The following is a 17,507-nucleotide window of genomic DNA, read 5'->3' on the forward strand; positions in this document are numbered from 1 at the left end:
TAGTCTCTCAAATTCAATATTTCATTTTTTGTTTTTATTTTACTAAATACATAGTAAACATGTTACATAGTATGTGTTACATAGTAACATTTTACTATTTTTTAACTAAAAATTTGTTGTAATTAAACAAAATCACCAAAACTTAATTCAAATTATAACATTTTTCTAACAAATAGTATTTATAAATGCTTGAAATTGATATTTTAAAGCACAACTCGCTGAGTAACAATGAAGTAAATGTTCCAAATACACTATAACCCTCATCTCATAATAAGGAAAAATAATGTTAATCATTTTGTATCCTCATCTTAAGTAAACAAAAAAAACCTTATATGTGTCTAGTGTTTGTCACAATTCTTAGCAAACTCTTTAAGTCAAGTAATTATTGAACTATTATATTCATTTTAAAGACTTCTTATCCAAATTTTCCACTAAGATTTTGATGCATCGTCTCTGTCATCTGAAATCATTCTTATAGTCGATGATATTTTTGAATTCATTCTCTAGATATAGTAATGAGTTCCTTAGTACAAACAGAAGATAGATATCCAGAAACTTGCTTTACTTTCAAGGGTTTTCCTATCGCTTGAGTGATGCAAACCAGCTGGATAAGTGTTCATATGATAAACATGTATTTCCATATACTTTCATCATCGGCTGCAGAGTTGAGATTCACTTTTCCCAAATTTAAAAAAGACTGTGGATATTCTTTGACCGATGTCACTGTTGTTCAATATAACAACACTTTCTCACAGCGGCACAACATGGTGTCGATAAGTCTTTCATGACATGTTTTATGTATGAGTTTGTGGTATTACAACTGTAGATTAAGGATAGTCTAATAGATTTATACATGTTGTAACTAAGACAGCACATATGAATGTCTTTGACTGCGTATTAACTATCTAAAGAAATAATCTAACTAAGATGATGTAATTTAGCCATCTTCAAAAATCAATTTATTAAAAACCACTGTGCACAGGAATTTAGAACTTATTTTACTTCCTTTAAATAACAGAAGTAATAGAATAATAAATGGAAATAAAATATTATCAAGTAAAATTCATTGTGTTTCATACATATATTTATACAATTCCATACATTTTTTCACAAATGATTTTGCACAGCAAATTACACTGTTAAAATAGTCACTTAAAAACCACTACATTAATAAAAGTAACTCTCTGTTTTAAACACAATTATCATTGAAATAGAACCTTTAAAACAGCATTGTTAATACTACTTCAAATTTTAAAATACATATTCCTTTGTAAACTTACACTCATGTAAAAACAGTAAGATTTAATGTTGACTAATAAAAAATAGCAAACCAAATTTGGTAATCAAATCCAGCCATCTTGTCATTTGTTCTATCAAATAAGTTACAGAGGTGAGATGTTAATATGATATTTTTGCTTAACAACTAGTTCAAATTCCTTTAAAAACAACAAATTTTTAATTCTATTTGCAAAAGATCTCTACTCAATCGGTAATAGACCGCTTCATTAGAAGACGAACTAATAAAATAAAATCATATATGACTTGACTTTATGTTACTATGAATTCTTAAAAAAAATTAACAAATAATGTACTAATACATTGCTCTTAAAGAGTTTACAAATTATGTTTAAATCCATATAAATTAGTCTACTTGATGAAGCAATGGGCTAAGACAAGAGAGATTACTATCCATTTCATCTACAAAGGTGCCTTTTTCTAAGAAATGAATTTAGGATACGGATAGTTATTTGCATTGTTTAGAATTCACCTGTTGGTTATACCAGAGCTGTTGTACTATAATTAGATGCTTGCATGATTAATTTACAATTGCTAAAGCAAATTTTACCGACAATTATGAAGTTAAATCTGTAATTTGATTCTTGATCGATAAAGACGATTCTGCTGCAGACATTCACATGCTAATTTAAGAGATTTATGGGCCAAATGTATGTGTACAGGCAGAACAATACCCCCTCGCCTATAAATGCTTTGCTTTCAACTAGTATATTACCTATATACACAAAAATATTTCTTGAAGATAAAAAATTAGCAGGTGAAACAACATGAAGAACTTATTGAAGTTGGTGGTGAATATAAGAAAAGATTATAAATGATTTTGTTTGGTTGCAATAATTTTTTAATAGTTTTTAGTTCAATTTGAATATTTAAAAAAATATAAACATTCTTCATACGTTCTATACTCGTATTTTCTTAATTCGAATCAGTTATATAAGGCCCGACCTTTGAGAACAATTTTTTACTTTTCAATGTATTCTCGATCGGTAATTAAATTTTGTCACAAAAACATAATCAGAAACATTTTCTAAATATTAATAAGAATTCTCTACCTCTCTTTGAAAACAGACTAATTTTCCTTCGGTCTGACACATGCAAATTAGCTATTAATATTTTTAAATTAGATTTAATGAGAAATAAAGAATGTTTAAAAATATTGTTAATAACCTATAGAAAAGCAAAACATTTATAAACAATACACGTACTATTGCATATACTGAAAATAATAAGTAATATTTTACAAATAATTAATGGCCAAAACGTATGTAATAGAAAAAGAAATTGTTATATTTATAAAATTAGAAACGAAAATAAACTCATAAATTACCAAACTCATACGTCCGTGAAATAGTGAGTTTGGTAGTTACCGAGTTGGTTATACTGATAACAACTAATACTGCATTAATTAGACAAAAATAATTATTTTCTTTCAAACCACAGTACTTAGTACTAGGGATATCTAAAAGTAAAGACCGCTGGGAAATTTCTCTCCTTAAGGTTGGCGAACCCGTGTCGTTCATAGCCACGGTAGTAATCTACACACTGCATTGTCGTCTGCAAGTTGTCGCGTTGTAATACCTTTGATTACGTGTGAGTTATTACGTTATAAAACGAATAGGAAAATCGACGTTGCCGCCGACTGTGAAAATACGTGGGGTCATACGTTTTTTAAACCATCAAAGCGTTAAGCCGGCTAAAATTCACGGGCAGTTAGTTGCTGTGTACGGTGATAATGTAACGAATGAAAGTGTGAATCGTGCGAAAAGTTTAGAAATAACAGAATTAATCTGTAAAATGAAGAACGTTCAGGGTGGCCCTCGATAATCACCGAGGACTTGTTGAAACGCGTCGATGACAAAAGCAGAAAAGATCGTCGCTCAACGATTTCTGACCTGGCTCTTGTTTTTCCTGATATTTCAAGAGCTGTTATCGGTCGCACTGTTCACAACCATTTAGGCTTCAGAAAGGTTTGTGCACGTCGGATGTCGCTCGTTTTAACGGAACGTCACAAAAAAAAAAACCGAATGGGATCTGCTTTGGAATTTCTGATGCGCTACACAGGAAAAGACGATGAATTTCTTAATTCGATCGTTACCGGCGATGAAACGTGGATTTTGTATTACACGCCAGAGAGAAAACGGCAGTCAAGTGAATGGCGTCATCCTCGATCACCAACCAGACCGACATAGACCAAGCCACAGTCATTCGGATGCAAACTGACGACCGCAGTCTTTTGGGATCGATTTCATGCCGCGTGGAACGACTACAAATGCAGAAGCCTTCTGCGAAACTCTACGTAAGTTACAACAGCACGCCATTCAAGATAATGCGATAATGCACGTCCCCATGTTGCGGTCCGAAATGTGATTTGGACGGAAAATTTACGATCATCCACCGGACAGTCCAAACTTAGCTCCTTCTGATTACCATTTGTTTGGTTAATTTAAAGAATTTTTGAGCGGCAAACGATTTGCGGGTGACGATGAACTTAAAGAACGAGTGGCTAATTTTTTTGGACTGGCGGCAGAAGAATACGACGAGGGCAAATTGAAGGTGAGTATCGCTACGATAGATGTCTTAATTCGCGTGGCGATTATATAAAGAAATAGTATAAGGTATATAGTTTAAGAAAGATAAAAAATATTTATAAAGTTTTCAGAATACATTTTTTTACAATGAAACGGTCTTTACTTTAGAAATAACATCCCGTACTTATTAACTTTTTGACAACGGATAAATTACTAACTTCGGTTAAATTTTATAGGCGACAAATAACGTTTAACTATCGGCTTTGAAAATATCGAAAGAATATTAAATTGTTCTAAAAGGTGACCTTTTACAACCGATTAGATGATTTATATCGTATTTTGATAAGATTAAAAATTAAGAGAGGTTTTGTGTAGACTTGACAAGGGAATGGAATCGGTCACCAAGTTAAAAGCAAGGTAATTGTCGTATTTAGGTCGTGTTATGAGATGACAAAAATATCATTTATTACATATAATTTATTTATTCACGGTAAAGTTTGGATTAAAGTAGAGTAGACAAATGATATATATTGTGGCTTCAGAATTTAAAGGATCTGCTCATCAAGGGACCTTTTTAAAGCTGTGGTTAACAGATTTACAGATAGTCCTGTTGATCACCAACCTTAAGAAGAAAAAGAAGATGATTTATAAAAGAGCACATCTAATATTTGTCAGCCAGATAACGATAGTATATTTAATAACTGAATTCAACTTTCATTTCTTGCAGTTTCACAGAATATCTTAACATGTTTCACAAAAAAAAAATTCCACATATATAACATTCAACAACTATATACATATATATATATATATATATATATATATATATATGAAGCAAATAAAGCAATTAACATCACATCCAGACACATGAATAAACCACACATTTATAGACAAACAATTTTAATTACGTAAAATTTTTTATCGGATAAAGTTAAAAATGTGCATTTTTTTTGTCTTACTGTAATCATCATCGGTAATAAATTTTCAGTTGATGACACAAGTACACTGGTTAGCTTAATTTACAAACTGCTCACCTTCTAGCAACAAAACATTAGTCACACCGGCATCAATTAATGTTTTACAAGCCCCAAGACCAGCTACACCTGCTCCGACTATAATCACTGTATACTCAGATGACAAAGATGATGACACTGTACTTATTTCCCCAGCTAGTGTTGAGACCCTACGACAGTAAGTGCATAAAACAAAAACTAAAATATCTATGTAACAAACAATCAATTGTTTGGTCTCACTTAACTCTGTAATTCATAGTTAATAACAACTTGACATTTGTAAACTTACATAAAACGTTTTTTCACTAAAAAAAAAAAAAAAAAATTAAATATCTAATAGACTATACGACTATAATAACTGAGATTTATTATATACTCAACACCCTTTCCACTACTAATCAATAGGTACAAATTAAAGTAATTAAGATGGAGAGATAGTAGTTTACAAGATTCTAAGTAAATTTTATTCTACAAGTCTTCATTAGCGTTAAAAGCATACATAATAAACTAATTTGTTAATTATTATAAAATTTTAAAGCATCTAAGTCAATTGCCAACCTTACCGTAGTTAGAAAATATTTATTAAATTGAGATATACCGCTGTTTAACATGTAATATCATATCTTAAGACTACTTCAAAAAACAAGAACTAGTTATCGGTGTACAAAAGTTGGCTGCTAGATCTTTGTTTAATGCTGGTACAAAATGACCAATATTTATTAAATTAAAAATGTTAACATTATGAAAGTACAATCTTTGCTAAAAAAAAATCACTCGTTAAAAAATAATAATATCCATTGTATAAAATCAGACAACGGAACTACTTTTGTGTTAATACAAGAGACAGCTGAAATGTAATGCGCTATGGAATGTAATGGGAGAACAAAATGTTGCTCAAAATGACAGTGGTTTTTTTTGTAATTTCATTCACCTACTACTAAAATTTTATAAATCATTACCTTGTATTTTCAGTCGGCAGCCATTGATATGGAATTAAGGATGCCTGCTATATTAATGTAAAACTACATGCGATGTTTAAATTTTTAACTGTGAAAATAGTGAACGGTAGTACTATTCATCATAGGGGCGATAACATTTTGCGCATCAGAAGCTGGAAAATGAGTATCGAGGATGAACCTTGCAGCGGTCAACTGTTTCTGTGGCTGATAAGAAGCACCGAAAGGAAGTTGATGAGTAGATTTAAAATAAACTTTGCATCGCACGATAATGCATTGCCACCCAGATAGGCATATCGAAAGAACAAGTAGACAAGTTGACCCGTTATTGTACAACTGGGATACCATAAAATCTGTTTTTGGTAGACATCACACAAACTCAAGAAAGAGCAAACAATGAAAAGAATATTTTAAACAGCTTCTGAAAGTTTATTGTGACGAGGGAGATTTCCTTTTTCAATATTGCGATGAGAGACAAAACTCTGATTTATCGTGACAACCCAAAAGAAAAGTATTAGAGCATTTAATACCAACACTATGGTTTGCCACAAAAAATTAAAAACACAACCCTCTGAAAAAAAAATTTTCTTGCAGTGTTATGGAGTTCCAAATATGTGTACAGAATCGGGAAACCAAATATATATATTTGGTGTATGTATGTATATACATATAGTAAACTCTGTGCAATGCGTAGAGACGTTAAAAGATTTTGCAATAATTTACAGCACCATAGACATGTTGAATACACATGTGTGCAGCATTTGACAATTCATCAGTCCACAATTCTGCAAATTATAATGGTCAGCCAGATACATCATGTGTTCTGTTATTAGTATTCAAGGAAAACTATGAAAAATCTTTGATCAGACCAGTATTATAAAGTATAAAATTAATTTTAAAAAACTGAAGTGTCTACAGTCCACATTAAGACAAAGAAGTAATAATTATATGGATTATATTAGTGAAATAACTGTATGATGAGAGGAAATAAAATCTGTTCATAATAAGATAACAGTTTCAAATTATATGGTAACTGATAGTAAATATTTATGTACTCATTAAACAAGGAATGCAGAAAATTCAAGTTTATCTGATTAGTGTTGTTTAAAAACTCATTAACAGAATTTTTCTGTTAAAGGCCATTTTTAATTTCAGTTTATATAAATTGTTCAGAAAATGTTTACATCATTATTTAAAAGTAGAAACTGATGTATAGATAAGTCCTTTCTCAAATTAGACCGAGAATTCTGCAGTGGATGGCTGAAATGTAACACACAATCCTTCATAAATCTCAAATGAAACAAATATGGTAAACATTACATTTTATTAGCTACAAAAACCTACATTTATTGTAAACATTTCTCTCAACAGTGAACCGGTTTTCTCATTTCAATGAAGAATGCTGGTGGTCCTTCCTTAATACGAGGGTAAGTCGATTATTATCCGCAATTTAGTTATATTTTTGTTTATGTCGGTAGTATTGTTGTGTTGCATAGATGATGCATGTGAGGTTTAATTGTTGTTATGTCTCTGCAGGTTTGATGCTGCTAGGTTAGTTCCATTATCGCTGCCCTGCCGTTAAGCATGGCCGCTCCGTTTTTTGTTTGCACCAAAGAAGAACAACATTCAGTGATCTGTTTTTTGTGGTCCGAAGGTGTATCAGGTACCGAAATTCATCAATGACTTCCGGTACAGTACGGGAACAGTGTGTTGCCACAACGTAGTGTCTATGAATAGATTGAAAAATTCAAAAATGGTCGCACAAGTGTTACACACGACGAAGGAGCCAGACGACCATTTACCACCACAAATGAAGAAAACATTGAGCGTGCACATGACAAGGTTATTTTAGACAGACGGGTAACTATCGATAAAGTGGCACATCGTCTGCAAATTAGGTACGGTTCTACCTACAAAATCATCCACAACAGACTTGGGTTTCATAAAATCTGTGCAAGATGGGTCCCGAAACAACTTACACAGATGCATAAACAAACGCGCTTGGACAACTGCCATTGGATAGCTACGGTAACAAACGGGACATTTTCTTAGACAGAATCATCACCGGTGATGAAACACGGATCCATCATTACGAGCCGGAAAGTAAACAGCAGAGTATGGAATGGAAATTCACCCTGCAAAAAAAAGTTCAAGACCCAACCATCCTTACGGTTTTTTGGGACTCACAAGGCCCAGTACTGGAACATTATGAGAAAAGGGGCAAGACAATAAACAATGCGATGCTTACTGCCAAACTGAAGCCTGCAATTCAAAGCAAACGCCGAGGACTGCTGTCAAAAGGTGTTGTGTTGTCGCACAACAATGCCCGTCCACATACTGCTGCCCACACTGCTGAAACGCTTCAGAAACTCAACTTTAAAATACCGGCTCATCCTCCGTATAGTCCTGATCTTGCCTCTTCTGACTACCACTTGTTTGGTCCACTCAAAGGGGCATTAAGAGGCCGTCGATTTACCTCGGACGAAACAGTGAAAAAAGCGGTGCATTCCTGGCTCGCAGCTCAACCGAAAACCTTCTTCTATGAGGACATCAGGAAGCTTGTGCAACGATGGACCAAGCGCGTTGAAATGCAAGGGGACTATGTTGAAAAATGATGTTACATGTAAGTTTCCTATTTGTATTGCAATTATATTTATAACTACATTGCGGATAATAATTGACTTACCTGGTATATCTCTTTTTAATAGAAGTGAAGGAGTGAAAATTATAGCAGACCAAATCTAGGGAGTATGGTGTGGAATAGGTTTAAATTTCAACTTCACAAGAGCCTCGATGGTTGCACATGATGTGTGTGGCCAATCTTTGTAATTATCCAGAATTATTGGTTCGTGGATTTTGAAACATTACACACATGTGTATTAAACATATCTACAGTACTGGAAATTACAGCAAGGTGTTGTAACATCTCTATGTACTGTACAGAATTTACTATGTACATTAATTATGGTTTAACCGTGAACAAAAAGGTTTGTAATTTTTTTTTGTCATTACTTTCGTTCTAACTTTTTGCACATTATTTTTAATCTAATATTTACATATAAAAATCTTCAAAAGTTGTTATGTTAAAACCTCACTATGTTAAGAACTTCATAATATAAGCGATCATAATTTAACAGCGTATTAATTCATACAACACACTGCACACAAAATCACAACAAAATTAGCACATACCATTTAAATTGACAAAAAATCACCAAATAATTAACATGTAAAGTAAAGCAGGCATGCATGAAAAAAGATACTTTAAAAAATCACTACACTATGTTTTAAATTGCTTTAATGAAGGTTCCTACTAAAAATGCTTTTTTGTAAAAAAATTAAAAGGTAAAAGCAAATTTCTATTATTTTACTTTTTAAAAAAGCCAAATTATCAAAAAAAATTAAAAATTTAGATTTAAATTTAATTAAGCAGTTGTATGAAGTAAGATAATATATATAAACTGTCAATAAGGTACGGGAATATGCAAACATTTAAATAATTTTTCAGCAGTTGAATCAAAAAATAAAATTTAGCAAGTACCCTTGAAATGATCTATTTTTTGCTAGAAGACATCACACCCCCAAGGTTCCAAGCAGAGGTCTCAAATCACAAATTATATAGTTTTGAGGTAAAATAATTTGCTAAATTTTATATTTTTTAGTGTTTTGCTGTTCAGAAATTATTATTTAGGAGGTACTGCAGACCACTTTTTAAATTAGTAGTGAAAAAAATTAAATAGCCAACATCTTGGTTATGGCTAGATGTTGGCAAGATGTTTTTTGACGATGTTAACATTTTTTGCTATTATGCCCTTTAAAGTGAAGCGTCACAAAAACTACTAAAAGCATCAGCTAAATTTCATTTTACTACATTTAATGATTGAAAACTTAACGGTTCCTGTATTTGTTTAGCGCAGAATGTACATATATATAACTGCATAAACAATCAAGCACTATATTTTTATAATTTTAACATAACTATCACAGTAATTCTATATGAAAAATTTCTTACCTTTGATGACATATGAATCCATAAAAAATTTTTTCTTTGTCTTACTAATGTACATTTAATATACAAAGAGATTCTTGTAGTGTTACCGGCACTTTCTGAGTTCATTCCTCTAGCGAAAATAATGAAAAAGGTTTTTATAAACATGTACCCAGAAGCACTCCATTAGCGACTTACAGCTAGTGAAAGATTTCACCCCGATTCCTGGGCAAAGAGTGAAATAAAACCTTACTGAAATTCTACAAACACAAATTAAGGGTAAACTTTATGGGTTTTATGGTTTCTGACACGACAAATTGAATAAAACAGGTTCTAGAACCGTATTTCCAGTAGTTTTCATAATACCCAATGTAAAACAACACAATTTGTTGCCTTAAAACACACTCTTTTTATGTTAATACAAACACTTGATTTAATAACTAATAAATGCGTAAAATTTATTATCAAAACTTGTAGAGAGATTAATTCTGAAAATCGATGTAAAACAGCCCAATAAAAAAATTCAAGTTCAAGAAATCTGAATTTATTACTAATATTTACCGAATTAAAAAAAGGGTTTACTTGTACATAGCATGTGTTCTTTCCTACAAAGTGAAAACATACAAAAAATAAAATAAAAACACAGTACTAATGTTATAATTAAGTTTACGTGTCTTTCTCGAATTTGCATCAAACTGAAAATTTGAGAAATTATGATTTTGTAAGTCGGTAACATAGAAAAAACCAGCCAACAATACATTTTATGTTGTGTCATCGCATGTGCATTGCGTGTTCTGGGTTACTGTTGTGAATTATTGCCAGTACAGTGTAGTTTAATTAAGTGTGTGTGTGTGTGTTTGTTTTAATTGGCATCGTACTACAATGTTATTTACAACTGAGCAATATGCCAATGTGGAATTACACTTGAAGATGTGTGATGGAAATGTAACTGCTGCTGCTGAAGAATATCAAAGACTTTTTCCTAACCACAGAGTTCCAAATCCTAAAAAAATTAGTAGAACAATTATTTTCACTTCCAGCATTAGTACTCACTGTAACTTTTCTCAATTGCTGCTGCTATTAGAAGACGTTCCACTTGCATCAAGATACTTTCAGCACAATGGTGCACCTCCACACGCTTCTTACATGTCATATCGGCATACTTAAATAAACAATTTTTAAAACAATGATCGGCTACAGCGGCCACACTCCTGGTTGTCAAGATCACCTGAACCAAACACCATGAGAGTTTTGCGCGCGGGTTAGATGAGAAGTATTGTATACAAGAGAAAATGTTACACACGCGAGGAGCTGATTGCTCATATTACAGAATAAAATCAAATTTCTTGAACTTGTATTTATTTTTTATCGAGCTCTTTTACATCGATTTTCTCAGTACTAAATTCTCTAAAAGTTTTAATAATAAATTTTATATATTGATTAGTAATTTTAACAAACTTTTTGTGATAAAAAGATAAAAAACATTTTTAGATGACAAAATTTTCTGTTTTAAGTCAGATATTAAGAAAATTACTGGAGGTATAGTTCTGGAAATTTTTGGGGTTTTTTCAGGTTAAAAGCCAAAAAAAATCCATCAAGTTTACCCCTTAATTTGGGTTCCAAGAATTTTAATATGGTTTTATTTCACACTTTGCCCAGGAATCAGGGTGAAATCTTTTGCGAGTCGTAACTCATTAATGGAGAGTTTCTGAACCCATGTTTAAATGAATTTTAAAATTATTTTCACTAACAGAATGAGCTCAAAAGTGCCAGTAACACTATCTGAATCACCTGTATATGTCATGCTGGTTCTTAATTTGCTTCTCCAGATACCTCTTCTATGAATTTCTGGGTAGCCTTATTTCCCGTTACATTTCTAAGGTTGAACCAATCTGTTTTTCAGCTTCTTGTTTCTTCCTTTTTTCTATTTCTATTATTTTCTATTTATACATAGTTTAATATTTCTTTTTCTTTTACATATTTCAGCATCAGTAATACTCCAAACCACATTGAAGTAAAAGTTCATACTTCATTATCTCCATGAGCTATAAATATTTATAATTTTTTTATTTATTTACTCTTTATGAATACCCACTTTCCCTTTACTACATCCATTGATCTTCCTAAATGGTGTTTAAATATGAGTACAATATTCATTAACTAAAACACTAAGCTTCATATTCTTTTAATAGTATAAAATTATTATTTTTTTATTACTTTGAATCTCTCTACAGAACTATAAGTAAATTTTACTGTCAGTATAATGGAATACCAATGATAAGTGTAATGAACTTTTTTTGTACTCATATTTATTACAATCAGAAAAAAGGCCAGCAATGAATTTAATAACTTTCCCAGCTACACCGATCAAGTAATGCGATTCATTTTTGAAGAAAGTGTTTTCAATTCGATCATTTTACACTCTATTTCTATCTTTCTGACAAAAAAATTCCTTTTTATTTAAAAACAACAACCAAAAGTATGAATTCATTTTTTTCACATTTTTATGAAAAAATATTTATTTTTCATTTTATGATACACAGTTCATTAAATAAATACAAAAACCTGATTATTTTTATACTTGGGGAGGACTTAATGAAACTTAAACGATGGGACTATTATTTTGTTTTTGTTCTTTTGCAACATATACAAAAACTAGAGTAAAGCGACTGAATGCAGAATGATACGTCAATCAATTGTTCCTGATGCATACACCTACGTACTTGTATCAACTCTTCCTGAAATTAAATTTTCTTTTTTAAATTTATGAGCTTCCACAGCAGAGGAGAGGTATTAAGTTAACTTAGTGACTTTTATTTTCCCAGAGCATTAAAAATTTGAATCGCGAAAACATTTTTTTTTTTTCATTTTAGGGGCTTTCATACTCAAGAGAAGCATTTGGGTAAAATCAATTTTAAGAAAACAATCCCTAACCGGTGATAATAAATTTTTAAAATTGTTTAAAAATACAAAGATACAGCCGCAATTCTAAATATACAAAGTTAATTTTCTAAGAAGAGGGTGACAATTTTTCACAAATTTTTATTTTACAAGAACTGCTATAGGTAAGGGCTAACAAAAAATTTTAATTTTTACATTTTAATGCAATGGGTAACTTGAAAATAAATTTAAATTTAAAATAAATTAATTTTTTTTTAATTAAAAAAAAATATTTTTTGCTACCGCAAACCATTAGGTTAAGAAGGGCAAATAATTTTTACACTGATCTGATCTGATTCATTTAGAAAATATAGATGCAAGAAACTCCCATCAACTCCTTTTCTAAAGCAAAGTATATTAAAAAAAGAAATATATATAATCAATTTTTGTGGAAAGGGGTGAATATTAAATAAAAAAACGTTGATAATTTGCGATCTCTATAAAAAAACTTCAACTTTTATAAGAAAATTTTTTTTGCTAAAGTGCCCCGGTAAAGACTTGAAATTTTATTTCGGCCAAAACATTCCCACATCTTTTACAATTTTGCAAAAATTTAATACAGTTTCCTCTCGATTAGTACCTACCTACCAAGTCTGAAGAAAATCTGTCAACGGGTCCAGAGTTACAACTCTAAATACAAGCCAACATACACACATACATAACACACAATTATCCATCTGACAAAAATAGATTCTTTGGACTTGGGAGCATTGGAATAAAATATTTTTTTCACAGATTATTTACAATTCATTTAAATCTAATCTTTTTTGAAATATCCCCTTAAATCACAAAACTTAAAAAATACCAATTTTTTTAGTTATTTTTTTACAGATTTATGTTTTTTTTTTTTCTCTTCAGTCATTTGACTGGTTTGATGCAGCTCTCCAAGATTCCCTATCTATTGCTAGTCGTTTCATTTCAGTATACCCTCTACATCCTACATCCCTAACAATTTGTTTTACATATTTCAAACGTGGCCTGCCTACACAACTTTTTCCCTTCTACCTGTCCTTCCAATATTAAAGCGACTATTCCAGGATGCCTTAGTATGTGGCCTATAAGTCTGTCTCTTCTTTTAACTATATTTTTCCAAACACTTCTTTCTTCATCTATATGCCGCAATACCTCTTCATTTGTCACTTTATCCACCCATCTGATTTTTAACATTCTCCTATAGCACCACATTTCAAAAGCTTCTAACCTTTTCTTCTCAGATACTCCGATTATCCAAGTTTCACTTCCATATAAAGCGACACTCCAAACATACACTTTCAAAAATCTTTTACTGACATTTAAATTAATTTTTGATGTAAACAAATTATATTTCTTACTGAAGGCTCGTTTAGCTTGTGCTATTCGGCATTTTATATCGCTCCTGCTTCGTCCATCTTTAGTAATTCTACCTCCCAAATAACAAAATTCTTCTACCTCCATAATCTTTTCTCCTCCTATTTTCACATTCAGTGGTCCATCTTTGTTATTTCTACTACATTTCATTACTTTTGTTTTGTTCTTGTTTATTTTCATGCGATAGTTCTTGCGTAGGACTTCATCTATGCCGTTCATTGTTCTTCTAAATCCTTTTTACTCTTGGCTAGAATTACTATATCATCAGCAAATCGTAGCATCTTTATCTTTTCACCTTGTACTGTTACTCCGAATCTAAATTGTTCTTTAACATCATTAACTGCTAGTTCCATGTAAAGATTAAAAAGTAATGGAGACAGGGAACATCCTTGTCGGACTCCCTTTCTTATTACGGCTTCTTTCTTATGTTCTTCAATTGTTACTGTTGCTGTTTGGTTCCTGTACATGTTAGCAATTGTTCTTCTATCTCTGTATTTGAACCCTAATTTTTTTTAAATTCTGAACATTTTATTCCAGACTACGTTATCGAATGCCTTTTCTAGGTCTATAAACGCCAAGTATGTTGGTTTGTTTTTCTTTAATCTTCCTTCTACTATTAATCTGAGGCCTAAAATTGCTTCCCTTGTCCCTATACTTTTCCTGAAACCAAATTGGTCTTCTCCTAACACTTCCTCCACTCTCCTCTCAATTCTTCTGTATAGAATTTTTGATGCATGACTAGTTAAACTAATTGTTCTGTATTCTTCACATTTATCTGCCCCTGCTTTCTTTGGTATCATTACTATAACACTTTTTTTGAAGTCTGACGGAAATTCCCCTTTTTCATAAATATTACACACCAGTTTGTATAATCTATCAATCGCTTCCTCACCTGCACTGCGCAGTAATTCTACAGGTATTCCGTCTATTCCAGGAGCCTTTCTGCCATTTAAATATTTTAATGCTCTCTTAAATTCAGATCTCAGTATTGTTTCTCCCATTTCATCCTCCTCAACTTCCTCTTCTTCCTTTATAACACCATTTTCTAATTCATTTCCTCCGTATAACTCTTTAATATATTCCACCCATCTATCGACTTTACCTTTCGTATTATATATTGGTGTACCATCTTTGTTTAACACATTATTAGATTTTAATTTATGTACCCCAAAATTTTCCTTAACTTTCCTGTATGCTCCGTCTATTTTACCAATGTTCATTTCTCTTTCCACTTCTGAACACTTTTCTTTAATCCACTCTTCTTTCGCCAGTTTGCACTTCCTGTTTATAGCATTTCTTAATTGCCGATAGTTCCTTTCACTTTCTTCATCACTAGCATTCTTATATTTTCTACGTTCATCCATCAGCTGCAATATATCGTCTGAAACCCAAGGTTTTCTACCAGTTTTCTTTATTCCGCCTAAGTTTGCTTCTGCTGATTTAAGAATTTCCTTTTTAACATTCTCCCATTCTTCTTCTACATTTACTACCTTATCTTTTTTACTCAGACCTCTTGCGATGTCCTCCTTAAAAATTTTCTTTACCTCCTCTTCCTCAAGCTTCTCTAAAATCCACCAATTCATCTGACACCTTTTCTTCAGGTTTTTAAACCCCAATCTACATTTCATTATCACCAAATTATGGTCGCTATCAATGTCTGCTCCAGGGTAAGTTTTGCAGTCAACGAGTTGATTTCTAAATCTTTGCTTAACCATGATATAATCTATCCGATACCTTGCAGTATCGCCTGGCTTTTTCCAAGTGTATATTCTTCTATTATGATTTTTAAATTGGGTGTTGGCAATTACTAAATTATACTTCGTGCAAAACTCTATAAGTCGGTCCCCTCTTTCATTCCTTTTGCCCAGCCCGTATTCACCCACTATATTTCCTTCCTTGCCTTTTCCAATGCTTGCATTCCAATCTCCAACTAATATTAAATTTTCATCTCCTTTTACGTGTTTAATTGCTTCATCAATCTCTTCGTATACACACTCTACCTCATCATCATCATGGGCGCTTATAGGCATATAGACGTTAACAATCGTTGTCGGTTTAGGTTTTGATTTTATCCTTATTACAATGATTCTATCGCTATGCGTCTTGAAATACTCCACTCTCCTCCCTTGTTCATCACGAAACCTACTCCTGCCTCCCCATTATTTGATGCTGAGTTAATTACTCTACAATTACCTGTCCAAAAGTCGCCTTCCTCTTTCCACAGATTTATGTATTTTACAAATATTACTATAGCAGCATTCATTGCTATGGCCAGTAAAATAAATTTACTAATTTTTGTAGCTCTAAGAAAAGTTACTGAATGAGTAAATTTTAAACACCTAAAAAATCTAAACTCTATGAAGCCAATACATAGATACAGTCCAGCGCTGTTATTAATTAACACCAGAAGCTATTTAAAACTATTACAAGAATTAAATTAAAAACTAAATTTAATAAGCCTTAAAAGTAATAAAGTAAATACAAAAATTATATTACTACCGTGATAAGTTATAAGATTACTACAGAGTACTTTTCATTAGTTGTAGTTCTTAAGTGTAACGATGAACATAATTCTCTTGAAAATCCATATTGAATACATTTGCAATATAATAAATTGTAAGATTAATACATACACTTAGCAATGATAAAGCGATTTGTTCAACACTTATGAATTGATAATTACTCATAATCAGTACTTGATACTGTTTTAAGGAACATCATCTAAATAAAATTTAGAAAAATGTTTTCAGCTTAAATAGAAAACTATTAGATATTGATAACAAAGTATGAGGGGTAAAAATAATTTGAAAAACCTAGCAATGACTGATGAAGCAACAATCAATAATAATATCATACGCTAACAAATTTTAAAAGAAATTTAGATACTGATAATTATAACAAAAGAAACAGAAAAAAGGTTGTGGAAGTTGAAACCCTACATAATCCTTCCTAATATTATAAATGTGAATGTGAGTTTGTTTGTTTGTTTGTTACGCTTTCATGCAGAAACCATGAAACTTCGTACACATATTCTCAAAGGTATTGCGAAGGACATAGGACACTTTTTAGTGAAAAAAAAAACAATATTTTTTCGGGAGGGTAAAAACATTTATATCGGTAGGTATGATCGTCCGACAAAAAATTTGACCAAATTCAACACCATCTGGCGTTCCAGTAAGTAAATGAAATAAAGTGCCGATCCAACACTGTCAAGTCACGGTGGTCACTATTCAATTGAGTATAGTGCTTCTGCTGTTTTGAATCCTTCTATATTTATTGTTATTCTTCTGAGACTTCTAAGCGATACTAAAACTTTTCCAGTTTTTGAGGTTGCGTGCCTGTTTATTGTTTTACTTCTAACGCTATTTTTCAGTTTTTACTCTGTTTTTTTTCTAAAATGCCTTGGAAGCGCAAATCTAACCTGTCCAGGAATTCATCA

General features: G+C 31.7%; 1 protein-coding gene across 3 annotated transcripts in view; it reads right to left on the bottom strand.

The window, feature by feature from the left end:
• Positions 1-17,507, bottom strand: part of LOC142325654 (peroxisomal N(1)-acetyl-spermine/spermidine oxidase-like) — a 169,881-nt gene that overhangs the window by 20,147 nt on the left and 132,227 nt on the right. For all 3 annotated transcript variants that reach the window (XM_075367681.1, XM_075367679.1, XM_075367680.1), the window contains one exon: positions 4,859-5,007. In XM_075367681.1, the coding sequence (XP_075223796.1) occupies positions 4,859-5,007 (149 nt within the window). The remainder of the gene's footprint in view (positions 1-4,858; positions 5,008-17,507) is intronic.

This window comes from Lycorma delicatula, chromosome 5 (genome assembly GCF_047948215.1).
Source record: "Lycorma delicatula isolate Av1 chromosome 5, ASM4794821v1, whole genome shotgun sequence".
Classification (NCBI taxonomy): domain Eukaryota; kingdom Metazoa; phylum Arthropoda; class Insecta; order Hemiptera; family Fulgoridae; genus Lycorma; species Lycorma delicatula.